General features: G+C 42.2%; 1 protein-coding gene across 1 annotated transcript; it reads right to left on the reverse strand.

Annotated features, from left to right (window-relative positions):
* Nucleotides 1-309: 309 nt before the first annotated feature.
* On the reverse strand, nucleotides 310-16,408 carry RBP3 (retinol binding protein 3, interstitial). The gene is made up of 4 exons (XM_010291886.1): nucleotides 13,294-16,408; nucleotides 5,573-5,763; nucleotides 2,490-2,632; nucleotides 310-655 (listed from the first exon to the last, which is right to left on the reverse strand). The coding sequence occupies exons 1-4, from the start codon at nucleotides 16,339-16,341 to the stop codon at nucleotides 327-329; spliced, it is 3,711 nt and encodes a 1,236-aa protein (XP_010290188.1). The 5' UTR covers nucleotides 16,342-16,408; the 3' UTR covers nucleotides 310-326.
* Nucleotides 16,409-18,190: the final 1,782 nt, after the last annotated feature.

The raw sequence follows: 18,190 nt of genomic DNA on the forward strand, positions 1-18,190 counted from the left end.
TGTCTAAGGGACAGAAGGAAATCTGTGATTTGGAGCTAAATCTTAAAAAACAGACACTGCAACAACTAACATTTACATTTGAACACAGGAGAGGAATCCAGAAACCCCAGTGAATTATCCAAGTACCCCAGCCATGCCCAGAAAGAGTTGGGTTCCACAGAACAGGGTAAAAATGTCAGCATGTTGAAAAGGGAGTCACTTTGATCTATGTACAGGGAACATAGAGACCATAGAGATTGAAATGAAGTTCACACTCTTTTCTAGGGTTTACATGTGGGGAGGTAGCTTGCTTTCCCTAAGAACTAGGGGCACGTCTCCCCACTGGGCTATCTAGAGCTGTGCAGGTGGGCACTAAGCACATCCTTTGCTTTGATGAGTGCTGTTTCTGCTGCTGTTTCCAAGTGAGGAAGCACCCCTTTCCCTTCCCAAGAAGTGCTCTCTGCAGAGGTGACTGATCTGGAGGTGGGGATGATGATGTAGAAGTTGGTATCATCTACTTGATATGTCTGCGGGGAATGGCAGCCACCACTTGTCTGTTCCCCAATGATGAGAGCTCTGCCCAATCTCTTCATTATGTATACAAACTCTTCAGCAGCTCCAGCTGTCACAGCACTGGTGAGGATTATTAGCCCCTTCTGAGATCCATACCTCTCCCCTGCCAGATAGGACAAAAGGCATCAGAAATGCATCCATTTTCAGAGATCTATTTGCATAATAGAGCAAGAGTAGCCAAGATACAACACGCTTCATTCCCTACCTGCTATTAACAATCAAAGAAGTTTGGAAATTTACTTTGTACCTGTGATGGTATTAAAGCACTTTTTACACTAGCCCAGCCTCTATACTGTAAAACAGACTGTTACCCTATATGGTGCTCTTGTGCCATCAGTTTCTGGCTATGAGCTCCAGCAGCTGGGAGGCCAGCTCATGGTTATCACTGCTGGCTTTTCTGTGGCTTTGACTTGTACAGGAGCTCTAGATCCCATTAGAGGAGTAGGATAGGAAGGTGAGGAAAGTGTTATTTTCCACTGCTCCAGCAGGAACACTCAAAGCTCAGCCAGCTCCATCTTCACTTTCGCTCTCATCCCTACTCTAGGAACATAGCTGTCATAGAGCTCGGCCTGCAAACTATGCAGGCGGCACTTTATGAAATTATAATTATAGTGGTTTCCCACAGGCTTTTTATAGTCTATAAATGGAAGCTGTTGCATGGCTTTTGTCCCAAACCCTTCAACAAATAACCCTTTATTATTAGGATCTGAGCCAAGTTATCTCATTTTCTTATATAAACCAGCTGACAGGAGTAGGAGGGTTTTTGCACCTTATTTTCAATATATCTGGACTTGCTAGATACTTTTTGAGAGCTTAGTTCCTTTGAAAAAGTGGCCAGTGCATCATTACTGTGACCTGATAACTTCAAAACTACTCTAAACTGCTCTAAAAATGTCATTCTTTAGATAACTTACAGTACGACATATAATTCTCATACTAAACTGTAAGAGAGGAGCCAATAGCATGGTAATTAATTTTCACACCATCTTTGCTCTTCTCATTTCACTATAGATGTAATATCCATTAGAAGACCCTTTTCACAGTAGATATATATAATACAGGACCAGATCCAGCTCCTTTGAAGTTAATATGAGTCTGCTCGTTCTCTTTGATGGGAACTGGAATGTGTCCATAGTAATCATACCCCTTAGCACAGCCCACCTCTGACTGCCTGGGAAAATAGATGGACCCTGCAGCCTGTGACAAAGTTTAACCATTTCAGCATGCTCCAAGCCAGTAATTGCAGACACCCTTGTGACACTTTTTTTGGTACTGTCTTAACTTTAAAGGAGCAAAGAATTAAAACCAATGTTTAAGGTTTCTTAGCACTCTAACTGTACTTTATGAGCACTGCAGAGCGCTGTTTCTGCATGCTACAGCATCCTTTCAACTTCCATGAACAGCGGTGCAAAGTGTGTGTGTGTGGGGGGGTGTGATACATTGCCAAATGCTCCAAACTCACTCAGACATGCAAAATTTAGTGCTTTTCTTTCTCTCTTGCATTCCGTGGACAAACTGGATTATTGTGGGTGTTTTCATCTACTGAAACTGTGGATTACACAAGGTGGAAGTAAGGAGCCACATATAAAACTATGTGTGAGTATCGGAAGCACAGGATTTATTTTTAATTTTGGCAAAGTTTAAAAGCAACAAGTAACAACTGCTGTACACTATTCAGCTACACTTCTGAGGACCAGTTAACAAACCTCCGTGCGTAACATACCCCATTCCTAGGAGCGATAAACTCTTATTTGTAGATGGCATTGAGGGACATGGCTGAAATGCACATTTTTGTTTTCACATTCACTGCACAGCTTGAGCTAATTGTGGCTGGTGCTTTCACCAAAAGAGTTATGGTGTCTAATGGCTCACTTCAAAATATACAAGGAAGGACATCTGAAATGAAAAGCTGCTCTAAAAAGAAACTGTCATTTTACCTTTGAGCTGTGGCTGGGTCCATATTTCCTTTACTGAGTCGCTGGGTCTGTCGTAAACTTTGTCCAAGAGAATTTGGTGTCCTTCATCAAAGAAGTATGAGCATAGGATTGCTATGGAAGTGGTGGAGCCTCCAATATTGTACCTTTTCAAAAATTATAAATATTAAGGAAACAAGTCAAAATTTGTGGCAGACAGTAAATCTTCTTTCCAAGTATTGTTTTGTTCCTTAACATCAGTACTGAAAGGGCCTATTGCTACATTTTGATACGTTTACATTAATTCTCCCCTGTCAGCATTTGCACATTTATCAGAGAAGCAAAATCCTGTCTAAGAGTCTTGGACCGTTATTGCCCACAACTGACTTCAAAAGCAAGCATAAAACTGAATGGTCTATTTTTTTCTTGATTCAACCTGGAAAAAAATCAGAAAGTAAGCAAAGACTCTTAATCTGCAGAGAAACACCAGATTCTTGTTATTTTTCTACTCTGAATAACCCATGTTGTTACTGACACAGGCAGCATGAGTAAACACCTAAACACCAGTATGTAAATCCCAATTTAAGCAACATGTTTGTAGAACTGTCGTGTTCTTATTTCCTGCTGCACACAATGAGAATACTTGGTGTTTGGCACCTTATAAGATCAGGCCATTTCTTTTTGTGCCTAAAGATTGCATTATCTGCTTCATTTAGGACAGTCATTTTTGAAAACTTTGGTTGTAGTTTAATTTCACACCAGTCTCTGAAGATTGAATTCACTGAAGAGCCTAAGTGTCATCGGAGAACCCCTGCTATCAATACACACAATGGAATACAAAATTATTTTTTGTCTGTCACTTTTCACTAATACTAGAGCACATACAGCACTGGAAATATTTGTACTTTGCTCACTAGGAGGAGATAGATACAGTGCTTTCCTGCAGCCGATGTTAGGAGTGCCTGGCGCAGACATTCCAGCAAAAACCTGCTCGAGTTTTGTTCAGTCCAGTCCATAACTAAGTTTTTTTTCACGTCCAGAAAAGGATTAGACAATCCAGAAGGCCTCTGTACCAAAGAGCGAAGCTACCTCTTTATCCGGCAGGATTCACACTGTGACTGCCTAGAACCGAAATAAGCCTCTTCAGTGTGTCCCAGGTAGTGGTGTGCTGCCAGGAGGTCCTGCTGCTGCTGCACAGCCCGGAGGCAGCGAGAGCCAGCAAAGACCAGTGTCCCACTCACGATGGCTGAAGTGAGTGGCAAGCAGGCAGCTAGAGCAATGCTGCAGAGCTCTTCCTGGGACTCTCTTGCAGACAGTGAAACTGCAGAAACTTTCGTCAGTAATAATGACTGAGCAGTTGCTAGAGTTTTAACTTAATTTTTGGAGCCAAGTACTTCCTTCATTGCATACTTCTTGAGTGACATTAGGGAGGCTGTTTAGTTTATCACTGTCTCTTCTCAATGCTGTGAAAGTTAAAAATATGAAGTTCACGAGTGGCACAGCTGTTCCACGAAGAGGAACTATTAAGGGGGGAGACATTGTGCATTATGGTTAATCCCATGTAAAATTGAAATTATCAAAATATGACGTTCATGAGTGACCCAGCTGTTCCAGGGAGGGAAACTTGTAAGATGAGAAACATTATTCATTATGGTTAATTCCATGCAAAATTGAAATTATCAGCCTTGCCTTAAAATGATAAGATTGATTTAGGAAGAATTTCAAAAGGTAAAACATTTGGGGTTCTCTTTTATATGCCTTCAGAGACTGGGTCTTTTGTGTGCTGGAAATACGTTAAATAAAAAAACCCAAAAAACAGCAACCCAAGAAAAGAACTACAATGAGACCATTTGGTACCTGGGACATGATTTCACCTTTGCTATTTTACTGCCCCTGTCTCTGATATGAGTTTTAGCTTGGAAGAAAACTGGAGCAAGAAAGAGGAAATTCACAGTCCTATCTCAAGTCTATTTGAAGATGGTGGTGCTTTTGCTGAATTTTAATTGTCATGGGTGTGTTTTGCTGGTTGCTGCCCTGCCTCCTCTGTGCTTTCATAGTGAGATCTCTCTCTCTGCTGTCATCGCCATGCTCATCTTTTCCTGCACATGCTGCAAATCCCATAAGAATATTAAGAAGATTACCAAATATTGAGAGCCCCATGATGGCAATGGACAGAAGTGGTGCATTAAAACCAAGTTCTTACAACGGCCTTCTTTTCTTTAGTTGATATTTGTAATGTTCTGGGCTGACAAACATTAGCTCTGGACCAAAACAAGGGAATGACTTACCTAAATATTGTATGGGAAATGTATATTTGTGATATTCGCAGAATCACAGAATCATTAAGGTTGGAAAAGACCTTTAAGATCATCAAGTCCAACCATCAACCCAACACCACTATGCCCACTAAACCACATCCCAAAGTGCCACGTCTGCTTTGATAGCTGGAAACAAATGGATGCCATCTTCTGTCTTGTTGGAGATTAAGATTTGGAGCATTGTTGACATACTGGAGTGTCCAACAGAATCCTAAATTGAGAGCAGGCATATGATGTTGTAGCTTACTGCAGCAGGGTCTAGGAGTGCTACAGTACCTTTAAGCCACCTTTGTGCCCTGTGCACAAGGGTCATTCTGTACAGGGCTGATTGCCCAGGATAATTTAGCACTGCAGATATGGCAAACTAGATGTTGTAACACAGCCTTACGCAGGGTCTGTTTTTGACTGTTCAATCACTTGACCGCTGCCTGCAGTACAAGATTTAATTAAGCCATATATGTATATATGTAAAAAATTAATACAAGGCATATGCAGAGTTAGATTAGAAGGAAATCAGAGAAAGAAAACAGATGTGACATCCAGGATTGCGTTCTGCAACATATTCCCTAAATTTGCCTATTCAGTTCTAAACATCTCAAGTGATGGTACAATTTATCTTGAGATATACTTCCAGACTGTTATTATTTTCTTTGGCTGTTTTCCTTTTCTCATTTAATCCCAGCAATGTTAGCCTGTAAACAGGACAGTAAGCCATGTAAAGCTAATACACTGTTACAAATAAAATGCTGTTTTGAAAGAGCTTTGGTTATTTGCCATTCAAAGGTTTACCTCATGTCTATGATTAATGCATCTGTGTGAACAATTTTCTTCCAAACATGCTCTACCAGTAGGTCGGACACCTGGGTTAGAAGTTCACAGTCTCCAAACATATCGAATCTCAGATAGCCGATGTTGTTTTCAAATACGTTTGTGTGGAATGAAAATTTAATCAGATCTTCAAATACTTCTGGAGAAGGGATCTGAAAAGAGTTTGGAAAAACAAAACAAATCATTTGCTGGCACTGATAGCTTGGCATAAGATTTAAAAAGAATTATGTGGGTCAAGTTTAGTCCAGGTGGGACATATGTGAGGAATGTGGCCATGTTTGAAGAACATAATGAATTATATTAAGATTTTTGCATATTAAGATAGGTTAGCATTGGCTGCTGCATTGTTTGCCCAGAATAGGGTGCATCAATAGCATGCTCAGAATCTGGATCAGGCACCTATTTGTCAGGGCTCAGTTTATTTTTTGACGTATGGTCCAGGAATTTCCTTGGACCAAAGAGGCTGAGAAGGCTACAAGAACCATCCCCCCAGCCCACAGCATAGGCCACTATCCCAAGCCTGCCACCTAAGCCCACTTGCTTCCTTTAGCAGTTCTTTCTAAATAAGGCACTTGGGATTTTATAATCTCTTGATTGGCCTCAGATGACAAACAGCTGCTGGCTACAGGTGAGGTTGGCTCCAGCCCCTCTTAATGAGCCTGCCCCTGTGACAGTGAGGAACTTGATGTGTTGGGCATGTGCTAGGATGCTCATGAGTTAGACATGTGTTAAATCTCTTATATGGTGGCCACGTGCCTGGAGTCTCACGTGTTAAGCTGTGATTAATTTCATTTTGTTTAGCTTATGTTATTAAACACCAGACATTTTTTTAATAGCAATGTATAGCTAATAAAGTTATCCTAATAACCCCTACATGCATTGAGACATAGCCTGCTCCTATTGATAAACTTCTATTTGGCATGCATGTGTCTCAAAATGGAAGATTCTCCTTCAGCTTAAGGAGATAAGGCTTTGGGATATATATGACTGATGTGACCTTCAGCAATTTGGTCTTTTCTCCTCAGAGTTACTGTGAAAATGATTTTATACTTGCTTTTTAATCAATTGCCCTCTGCAATAGCTCAGTCCCAGACAATCCATACTTTTACACCCAAAAGAACAAGGAGTCAGCAGTAAGCCTTGTGCTAAAAGGTGCTCTCCCAGCCTGCAATATGCTGCAGAATTTGGGAGGCATTTGGGCTTTCTGCAACTGTAGAGGAATCAGGCAATCTCCTGCCCTACAAGTAGTGCTCTGGCCTGGTGTTGCGCTCCTGCCAAAAGCAGGTCTGCCACAGCAGAAGGAGGGTTTCCAAGGTGTGTGAATGCAGCTGTATTTGACACAGCTCAAGCGCTTTACCTTTAGCTGTGGGAAAATTACCCACTATATCACACTTCTGGCTGCCCTAGGCTTCTTCATCATTCAACGCTTTCTGTATGCCAAAATTGCCAAAATTTCAAACATTAATTTAAAAGCCCTGTTGGCCAGTAGTTGTTGATCTGATGGTAAAAGCAAACACTACTGAGACCTTTGCTGTACCTTTCTTTCTCACTGTACCTTATGAAAATAACCATTGTATCTGGACTGTAAACATTTCAGTCCCTCATTACTGAGTTTGTCATTTCCAATCCACTTCCCAGTGACAGCAATGCTACTTGATCTGCTCGCTGTACTTGGATTAACAAATCACAGTTTTGAAGAATATATCCAGCATGCATTGCATTATTCTGACAGAGCTTATATCCAGTTCAGAGGTACTGGTCCCCGCAGGAGAAAAAAATCATTGCTCACTGGTAACATCTACAAATAAAATTGATGTGTTACTCTCAGCCACTTACTAATGATATTTTAACTGAACACATAGGTTTCTTAGCTCTGTTTCCAACAATAATTGCTAGATGCATACCCATAAGCATGTTGATTAAAAATAACCTCCTTGTCTATGTCTGGTAATTTTTTTTCTAGTTGTTCTTTTACTGTGCTGCATCACATCTTTGCTCACTGAGGACTTCAGTACTTTCTAGCAGTGTTGTTAACTCTTGGAAATTCATTACAGATTTCAGTGTGGGCAGGTTGCTGTTGAAGCCTCAGGTTTTATGGGGTAAAATGAATATGGAAGGGTCTCAAATAAGCTCTTCTTCACCTTCATGGCTTCAGGAAAAGTTATAAAAATATATCTATTCTAGAGGGTCTAAGACCAGAAGTCAGAGGAAAAGCACTCAGAATGTCATTTTGGGGAGGTGGGGAAAGCCTCCTAATTTTTAAGCAAAAGAGGGGAGGAGGCTGGGACTGACAGCAGAGAGTGACCATCCTATAAAACTGCGGGTTCATGACACTGGCACATGGGCCATGTGCTGCTGGTACCTAAGGAGGTAAGTCTAGCTTCAGAGAGCAACAGTGTGCTCTCCTTTGGAAGGCAGGGCTCTCTTTGCAGGCCAAGGACAAGCTAGGACAGGATGCAGCTGAAAGTGAGATCCTGCTGCTCAGTCAGGCAATGTTTACATACAAATGACTTGATGTTAAATATAAACCCTCAGGTGCTTCAGTAAGAACACTATAAGCAATGTGGCTAGACTAAAGGACCTCCAAGCTAACACCACTTAAGCCGAGGAAGAATTGTTTTTCGTTAACTATATAGGGTGTCCAGCTCTATTCTGCAGTCTCCTTCCACAAGTGAGTGGCCTAACTGGAACAAGTGATGTGACAAAAAATAGGACCTAGAATGCTTCCCTGGGACTCATGCATGGAGTTTCATCCCTAGTTCTTACTGACATATACCTCAACCATGGACAAACTACTTTTCCAGCTGTGCCTCTCTTCCCTCTTTTCCCCCCTTTCACCTCTCCCCTAAGTTGTTTTGTCTGTTTAGATGGAAACTGTATTTTCATAGTTAATTTTGTGCTGACTATTGTAATGGAACTCTGATTTCCATTAAGGTTGCTAATGCTGTCAGCTGCCAGCTGTTAAAATGTTATCAGCCAACACCCTTGTGCCACTGCAAATCCTGAGACTGGTTTAAGAACCATGAGATCTTGCGGGCTGGGTGGCGGGGTTGCACCTTTCTTTCTTAGAATAACATTTGGGTTCCCTGTGTACCCTCACAGGCTGGAATGGAACCATCCATCCTAGGAGATCCACCAGCTTAAGGACTGAGCAGGATCAGCTATAACCCTGACAGCCAATTCTCACTTGCTCTTAAAAATACCCATCTCACTGGGTGATTTCCAGACAATCCAGTCTAGTACGTCACTAGCCTTACTATTACAAAGATGTTTTTAACAGTGTAAACAGTCTAAGTTCAGTACTTTCTACAGTTTAAGCGCATTACTTCTTGGCCTATTTACCATGGACAAGGGGACAGATTATTCTCTTCATATTTGAAACAGCTTCTTACGTATCTAAAGACTGTTTTCATGTCTCCTCTTGGTTTTCTTCTCTCTGTAATAAACAACTCAAATCTTTTAAACTTTTTCAAGATGACTCTTATTTAGTCTTCTCTTTACTCCTGTTCCTCTTTTCTGCTGTCTCCCCACTTCACCCACATCCTTCCAGAAAAGCATTGCCCAAACTGCACACAGTATACTCTAACTGAATTTTCTTTAGAGCTGAATGTGTCAGATGACTTCACATGTCTTACTGATTATACTCCTCCTTATCCATTCCAGTTTGACGATTATTATTTGTTACTGCAACAATTTGACTCTATTGACTTGTGTTTAGCTTATGAACTCTGAAGAACCCATATACTTTTTTACAGGACTTCCCAGAGTTGTTCAGTCAATTACTATCACCCTAGAAACTGTGTAAGAACCCTGCATGTGTTCTTATTTAACCTCATCCTGCTTTTCACACATCATTTCTCCAGTTTTTCCAGAACTGTAGCTTTGAATTCTAATCCTGCCCTCCATTGCACCAAGACAGTCAGAATGCGGGGGTTACCACAAGCAAAAACTGAAACCCTCTGGGATTGTGCTCTGGAAAGGATTAAAAGAGGTTATTTAAGGCTCTCAGTCCCCACTGAGGGAGTGCAGGGCAGAGTGAGAAGCTGTACTTTCACTCTGTGAAGGGCAGCACTGCACAGCGGTGTGTAAGCCTGCTCTGACAATACACAGCTTGTAACATACTCATCGCAAGCCAGTGAGCAGTTATTTTCTAGTCAATGCCCCGGAATATTACATTTGAAAGAAAAATTTGAAAACATGATTCATGGCTAAATTTTTATTTTCATCCAAAACCCATTGAAAATCCTTAAAACTAATGGCCAAATCTACTGTAATATTAACAGCAATGGAAAAAAAAGAGCACAAACGGATCTCTTTGGTGGGATTGTAGCTGCAAACGTAGCTGCATTGAGCTTGAGTATCAGGATCAGAAGATGCAAGTTACTAGAAAAAGAAGAGAAGTGATTAACAAAGTGTCATATTCTTTTCTGCAGCAAATACAAGAAGCAAGCATGAATTGCAAAAAATGAAGGGTCAATGAGAGTTAAACACGAGACTTTTTTGGCTTGCATAAACTTGTATAGTCCCACTGATTTTACTGTGGTTATGTTGATATAAATCAGCATTTTATGGGCCTGCAACAGTTTTTTTTCCACCTATTAGTAATAGAAGTAGCAATTTGGTTATTTATCTTGACACTTTGAGGTTGAGCATTTTGATTTCACTCATTAATGAAGCAAATATATAAATAAGCGAACTATACTCCTTTCTGGTGAAACATCTGTAACGATTGCCTCCTTCAGCAAGTACAATACTTTGCTATAGATACATATTATTTATCTGGGAACAGGAGGACTTCAAATACTGGAACAATTTCTCTTTATAAAGGATTCCTTTTTGTCTTTTACTCTGATCATAGTTTTCAGCTGCTTACCTAAAACATTAACACAAAAATTCTCTTAGGTGCGAAGACTGCATTAAAAGCGTTTGGGCATTATCAAGGGGCCAAAAGTCACTCAGGGAGATGCTTGTCACTTAAAATTGACATAACACATTTGCAAAAATCAGGCATCAGTTTTTCCATAGGTAGTCTGCAATACTCAGATATTCATCAACACAAATGTTTCAATATGGAAAGGAAAGTATGACTGGAGGGAGAGAGAAGCAAACAGAAGAATAAGAAGTAGGGATTATTAAACTGCACATCAGCAAGTTTACAGAGCTCTGCCTTATAAGCAAAATGCTATTTTCTGAATCACAAATAATATATACAACATTTGCCTCTGGGAAGTCTGACTTTGGAAAATGGCATTTATACAGCAGACAACTTGGGCTAGCATTGACCTTGCTGCTGTCATAGAGGACACATTCACTACCTTGTTATTATGCTTCAGCAACTATTCTAGTGTAGCAGATGCAAAGGTCTACACACATTTCACTTGTCTGTCTCCTATGTCCCATCCCATCCTTCCTGCAGTTATTCATCATCACTTTCATTTAATTGTGCTGGATCTGCTTCACTGTCAAGGTCATTATCAAGAAAACCCTATTGCCAAGGGAGAGGGTGGCTTGGAAGCTAGGTAGCTTAGATTTTTGAGGCATAAATGGGATAGAGATTAAAAGAGCCACTATGTCCATGTATAGAACTGTCAGAAAAAAAAAAATTACAAATTAAATTAGCGCCATCATGTAAGCTTCACTGTAATCTTAAGGCATTTGCGCTCTGCTGTATAGGTATGGGGTGTTCCTGAAATGTTCCATAGAAAGCATCCCTCTTGGGCCTGCAAAAGCAAGGCAGGAAATGAAGGTGCCGGAAATGAAGGTGCTCTTGCTGCCCAGTGCTCTGTGGAATACGTGAATTTTCTTTTACCTCTATCACAAGGAAAAGACTTTACTTCAATGACTTTAGTATCTTCATTCACTCACTCCCTTTTGCCTTAAAATATCTTAACACCACTCTCTTTTCTCTCTGCCTCCCAATTTCATCAAGCACTATGAAGGAATGCATACACCTTTGGAAACTATTTTAGCTTCATAAGAGACCCGTGCTTCTCCTATGCTATTTATACATTATTTCCCCTTGACGAAATCTCACGTTTGTCCTGATTTTCATCCACACTGATGTGATTTCCTTCTTATGGATATATCCCTGACCTCTTCCAATCAATTTGCTTGACAAAGAATGGAGGTAAACAGAGGTGTTAATTAGTATAATGACATTTCCTCACTAGTTCTGTCAGGGTCAGAATTTCACATCATGTGACAAATAAGATATTTGTCCTGTACATCCTGTTCCCAACATTCAAGGTTGGAATAAAGTAAGTAAGGTTTGAACAAGGAAAAATAGCCAACAATATCCATTAACAGCCTTCAGTGAAAACAGTGACAAATTTGCAAGATTGGCCCACTTTGTAGAATGGGGAGAAATTATGACGTATTGCTACTGATATGTTGCTAATAATTTAGCAGGAAGCTCTGTCAAAAACATCTTTAGAGTGAAGTTTTCTACACCTAGCAAATGTAGGAGGGAGAGTTATGGAATACAAAAATCCTTTAATTACTTATTTCCATTTAAGCTTAGAGGTAAGAATGGGGCCAGCATATCTTGGTTAACGAACTTGAAAAAAATGCCCTCCCCTGGCAATGCTTAGACTTTGTCCTTGACCTTAGTGTTGGAGATAATACCACAAAGGTCATGCCCACTTTAAATGATGCATGCCAAAAACTTCAGAGGGTGGAAGCCCACAGATTTCCTCCCCCAGGAAACATTTAATAGTTACCTGACACTTGGTATACCCTGGTTCATTGCAAAGGCAAATGCATTCCCTTAAAAAAGTAATTTTATGAGTCCCTGGAGAAAAGACGTCTCTGATAGCAATGCTACAGCAGTAGCCAGAAAGGAGCTAACTCCATCCAAGAAAGGGATCAGGTTATCCTAACCCTCCCTTTAATTTGAAGACGGAATTTTAACAAATGCTCCTGGGAGCTCCCTCCATCACAACAATGAACAAGAAAGACTGCCAAGGCAGACCAGTGTATAAATACCCAGGCTCAGAACAAAGCACAGACTGTTATGCAAACCACACAGCAAGGGAAAAAGTAGATTATTAAAAATCAATTTCTCCCTGGGGTCACCTAACTTCCACCCAGATATTTCTTCCAAAGTATTTCTAGGTCACTGGGAAACCGTCTGATGCTGAGCATGAGATACAATCAGAACAACTTTCCACTGTCACTACCAAAGGAGTTGCTTGTTATTCTGGTGTAATAGAAGTCAGGTACAGCAATTTTATATAAAAAAATCTATTAAAGAGTATGTGGCTGCATGTTTTGCGGGTGTTTGCATCTACTCTGGTCCAACCAGATGTTTCTTAAATTACAAACTGGCCTTGTAACCAGTGGGTTTCTCCATTAATTTATTACAGCTTGAAAAACCATAGCACTGAAAGAGAGGGGTCACAGAGACAATGGGGTATCTTCCCTCTAACCATGAAGCACAGCCTGAAGATTGTTCTCAAAATGCGTGTATCCAGAGCTACCATCTACTACCACAAGCTACTACCCTGACTTGCCTTATTGTCAGAGGGAGCTCAGCCTCCAAAACCCACTCAGGCCCTGGCTTCTCTTCTGGGTATGGGTAAGTCCTGGTGGGTTTATGATATTGGCTAGAAACAGATAAGATATCTGACTCAGTGCTCCCATTCTAGCTGGCATCAGTATAGCTGGGTACAAAAGTACTGTACCTGTTTTGGTATGATCCCTGGGATGCTGTCCTTGGCATGTTCAGGGATGTAGAGTAATTTCAGGTGCTCATCGTCAGAAAGAGCTTGCAAGTTGGCAGTCACCTTCCTGGCCAGCTCCTCTTCTGTATTAATCCTTTTATAATTGTCTTTGTTGATGTTCTTGGTGAGGTTGGATGCTATAACTGTCCCAATGTCCATAAAGGCATAATTATCTGCCACATGCTTGCCTACAGTTTGTAGTGTCTGTGGCACCCGTGCACGCAGTTTGGCAATGTGCTGAGCTACAGCCATGGCTTCACTGGCCTGGACGGTGATGTGTGGCTCCACCCCAGACACACTCCATACTTTGCCAGTAACTGGGCTGAGCACCACTTGGCTGGGGATGGAGGCATATAGGGAACTGTTACCAACCCGGTAAATGCCCACTGAGAGGGAACCACCTACTGTGGGCTCACCAATAACTGTGGCTCGGTGTAGATCCTTCATAGAGCGAGTGAAAGCTTCAGCTGCTGAGCCACTCATATGGCTTGTTAGGATGTAGATGTCCTTGAGGGAGCCATATCTCTTGCCGGTGACTTGGGGGAGAGTCCACACCTCTATGCTGCGGGAGGTACTACGATCAAAGACAGTGTAGAGGTGTTGCGCAGGCTCAGGCTCAAAGAAGTAGGAACAAAGTATTGGGATGGCAGTGGAGTAGCCACCTGTGTTGTACCTCATGTCAATAATCATGGCATCCGTGTCCACCAGTTTATTCCATACCATCTGCACCAGCTGGGGCCCGATGGCCTTCACTGTTTCTGCCTCAGCCATCATATCAAAGCGAAGGTAGCCCAGGTTGCCTGGCAACACCTCAATTTTGAAGAGTGCCTCAATGATGTAGCTCAGCTCTTCAGGGCTGGGAATCATGTTGGGAAGCTGTTCTTCTGGTGTTGGTTCCACATGGCTGTGGAAGACATGAAGCCGATGGTCCCCTGAGGCCTCCTGCAAGTCACTGGTAAGCTGGGAAGCCAATGTCTCAAAGTCTACAGCTGATCGATAACCTCCTTGGGCCCGTTTTGTGCTGAGCATAGCACTGGCCTTACCAGCCACTTCTGGGATGGCATAGTGAGCCTCTAGGAGTTGCCCGGTAGCCTCCAAAAGTGGTCCCATGTTCTTGTGGAAAGCTAGCACCTCTTCAGCCTTCTCCAGTGCATCCTCAGCCAACACTATGGCATCAGGCACAACTCCTCCACCCATCCAGCTTTCCCCATGGTTGTCAATGAAGGTGATAACAGGAACTGTGATAGTTAGGCCATGAGTTATCCCCTGCTGAGGCTGCAGCAGAGGGAAGGTACGGGTGTGTGACAGGCTTCCTGCTGTGATCTCACCGATCAGCGTGGCACGGCCCAGGGACTGCATGAGGTAAGCAAACTCCTCAGCAGCTGTAGCAGTGTGGTGGCTGGTGAGCAGGTAGATGCCACGCTGAGCCCCATAGGACTGGCCCAGCAGTTCTTCCTGGCTGTTGTGCTCCTGTGTGTGGTTGGTGCGCCTGTCATAGGTTGTGAAGAGATGGACAGGGCCAGCAGCAGGATCTTGGAAATAGGAAAGTAGCAAAGGCACAGCAGAGGAGGAGGGGCCCCCAGGGTTGTAACGTAGGTCCACTATCAAGTTCTCTGTATTTTGGAGAGGCTCCCACACTTTGTGGAGAATGTAAGGTCCCAGCTTAGCAAGCACAGAGGCATCTGCAAACTCATCAAAGCGCATGTAGCCAACATTGCCTGGCAACACTGACACCTTGAAGACAGTATCCACCAAGGTATGCTGCAGTTGTTCATTGTCAGGTAAGTTGGCTGCCACTGCAATTGGCTTCTCAGCAGGGGGGGCAGCAGCTTCACCTGGCATGATGACTCGGACCAACAGGCGGGGGTCTTCAGATAAGGTCTGCATCTCAGTGTTGAGCTTGGTGGCCAAGTCCTCTGCTGACTGCACAGAAGAGAAGTCAGAGGTGATGAGGTGCTGTAGCAGTGCTGGCACACGCTCCACTAAGCTGTAATAGTCCTTTAATATGTTTATGAGGTGGCTTAGAGTGCCAGGCACTGCTCTGCGCACTGCCAGGATGTCCAGAGATTTCTGCAAGGCTTGCTCTGCCTCAGTAGCCACACATGGCATCACCCCACTCACCTCCCAGCTCTGTCCACCCCCACTCAAAGGGCTCACGGATCGTGACACAGGAACCATCATATAGAAATTGGAGGGGCCAATACGCAGCTTCTGGATGTCCAGTGAGCCCCCGGCTGTCTTCTCCCCAACAGTGATAGCCCTGTTCATGTGCTTGAGGATGTAAGCCACATCTTCAGCCACTCCTGTGGTGTGGTGGCTGATCAGAACAATGACATCCTTGTCTTTGCTGTACCTCTCTCCCAACACCTTTGGCAGTGTCCATATCTCTGTGGTGGTGTTGGAGGGACGATTGTATACAGTCTCAACATGCAGCATCTTGTCTGCTTCATGCAAGTATGAGATGATGAAGGGAAGGCCAGAAATCTGTCCCCCAGTGCTGTGACGAAGATCTATCACCAGGGCAGATGTCTCTATCAGTGTCTTCCACACCTTGTCCACCAGAAAAGCTCCAACTTTCTGCACAATTTCCTGTCCTATAATATAATCAATCCTCAGGTAGCCAACATTGCCCTCCAGCTTGTCATATGTGACCACATGCTCAATAAGACTCAGGAGTTGTTCACGAGTGGGGGAAGCCTCAGCTTCTTGTTTGGGAGCTGCATGTGGTGATGGCTCATAGGAAATCACCAGTCTTGGGTCATTCAGAGCACCCTGCACTCCAGCTGTCAAGACACTGGCCAGCATTTTTGGATCCGAGATGTCCAGGATCTCCCCACTCTTGATTGCTTGTTCGATGGCTTCTTGCATTCCCACTAGGTTTTCAGGATAGCAATAATTATCCAGAAGGACTTTAGCCATGTCCAGCACTAGAGTTGGCTGAAAGATTTCCTCAGCAAGTATGCTGCACATGATCAGTGCTGAAAACAGGAAAAAATGTGTCTTGATCATTTTGTCTTTGTATGGAATAGAAAAGAAGGAGAGAAGTCAGAAGCTCTTATCAATCAAGATGAATGTAGCTCTCCGATGACTCTCTGTGAATCACACTGAAATCCCTGTGTTGAATCCAGGTGCCCTGAACAGATAAAAATCTTTTATCTGCATTAAACCTTTAATCTCATTAAAATGGAGTGCATCATCCGAAGTGCACCAATAGATGAAGTTCAGCTCCTTCCTACTTCACAGCCCTCTTATGAAACATTAATAAACTTCAATCATCAAGGAAGATCTTTCTGGCAGTTAATTGCTTCCAAAGGTAATACATTGCCTGTTATAAACTGGTTCTGGCTTATCCTGACAGTGGATTACTTAAATGCAAAACTTTGATTTTAACCAAAATTAGAACAGCAGTCACCCAGTCTTTTACCATTATTTATGAAAAGCTTATACCAGGAGATTCTTCAGTGACTTAATTGTATCAATATTTAATAATTTTTCAAAAGTTGTTGACAATACATTGTGTTTGGTGTTTTTCAGTCTGGGCTGCAAAGGACTGTTCTTACATTCTATGACTAAGGGCTCCAAACAAGGAACTCCAGACATTTAGAACAGCTCATAAAATCCAAGGTAATGACAGCCTGTTAATTTCTGTGCTAAGAATTGCCAGCATTTTAAACAGGACTTTGAAATACATTTGCCTCAACATAATACAGCTAAATCTGAGGTGACTTTAATCTTCATAATTTGCACTCAATTAGGATTTACTTGTAATACCATTGAGTAACATATGGTCATGTCTGATGACAGCTCCCAGCCAATAGACTTTAGGCTCAACATACCAAAATAGAACGTGGGGGGTTGTTTTCTTCTGCTCACAATGTATTCGAGACCCTATTATATTAAGAGTTTGAAAGAGGATCAGAATATGTGGGATGCAGCTGCAGGCTGTACCCATGTGAGTTGTCAACATTGAGAGTTCCAGTATGACATGCCAAAGACATACAAGAACAGATTCTTGGTTTTAAGTCTGAAATGAGTTGCTACCCCAGCCATTCTGCTTGCTAGAGGTAGCTGCAGAATAGACTAGGGAATCTGGGAAGACCATGTTTTTGTGTTGCTTTCAAAATGTCACTTGATGCTACATATGAATACATGTGGAGGGAAGAGTCTAAAGATGGTCTACCCTGGCTGGGTGCACTCTGTAGGTGTCATGTGAGTGTCATAAGTGAAGCCTGCCACTCACATGAGCAAAACTTAGTGCAGTCCTCTTTGTCATTCAGTTGTAGTAACAAAGGAGTTTTGTGAAGTTCCTTCCTTTAACGTGTGTTTACAAGAATAGCCTCGTCTATATATGCAGGTAGTATTTCATCCCATGGTTGATTTGTATCTGTGTGTATGTAAATGTACAAATGTTAAACCATCAAAGGGAACAATTAAATTTGCTAAGAGTCCATTAGAGAAAGGACTGCTCTATGGCAAAAGCTGTAAAACTTGATGGTATAAACACAGGTATCTCTGGCAACCAGGCTGTTCTATCATCTGTAAAAAATCTTCATTTAAAAAATGTTGCCACTTCCCTTGTCAAAGGAGAGGCCTAGGATATAGTTGAAGTTGTTGGTAATGTATAAAAAAGTAATTAAGCTCCAAGTGTGGCACAGAAATATTCTGTGTGCCTCATTTGGTATAGAAGCAGTGAGATTCAGATCTGTTGTATCTTCTTAATTTCGGGGGGCTGTTCTATGTTGTGACAATGTGTGACATCCATCACAGATCTAACTCCAGGGCATTATCAGCAGTTTGAATTGCTCTTCTTGCTTTCTTCCTGCAAAGAATAATCCAGCACTCTAGGGCAAAGGTAACT

Source organism: Phaethon lepturus, unplaced genomic scaffold, assembly GCF_000687285.1.
Source record: "Phaethon lepturus isolate BGI_N335 unplaced genomic scaffold, ASM68728v1 scaffold29217, whole genome shotgun sequence".
In the NCBI taxonomy this organism is placed as follows: domain Eukaryota; kingdom Metazoa; phylum Chordata; class Aves; order Phaethontiformes; family Phaethontidae; genus Phaethon; species Phaethon lepturus.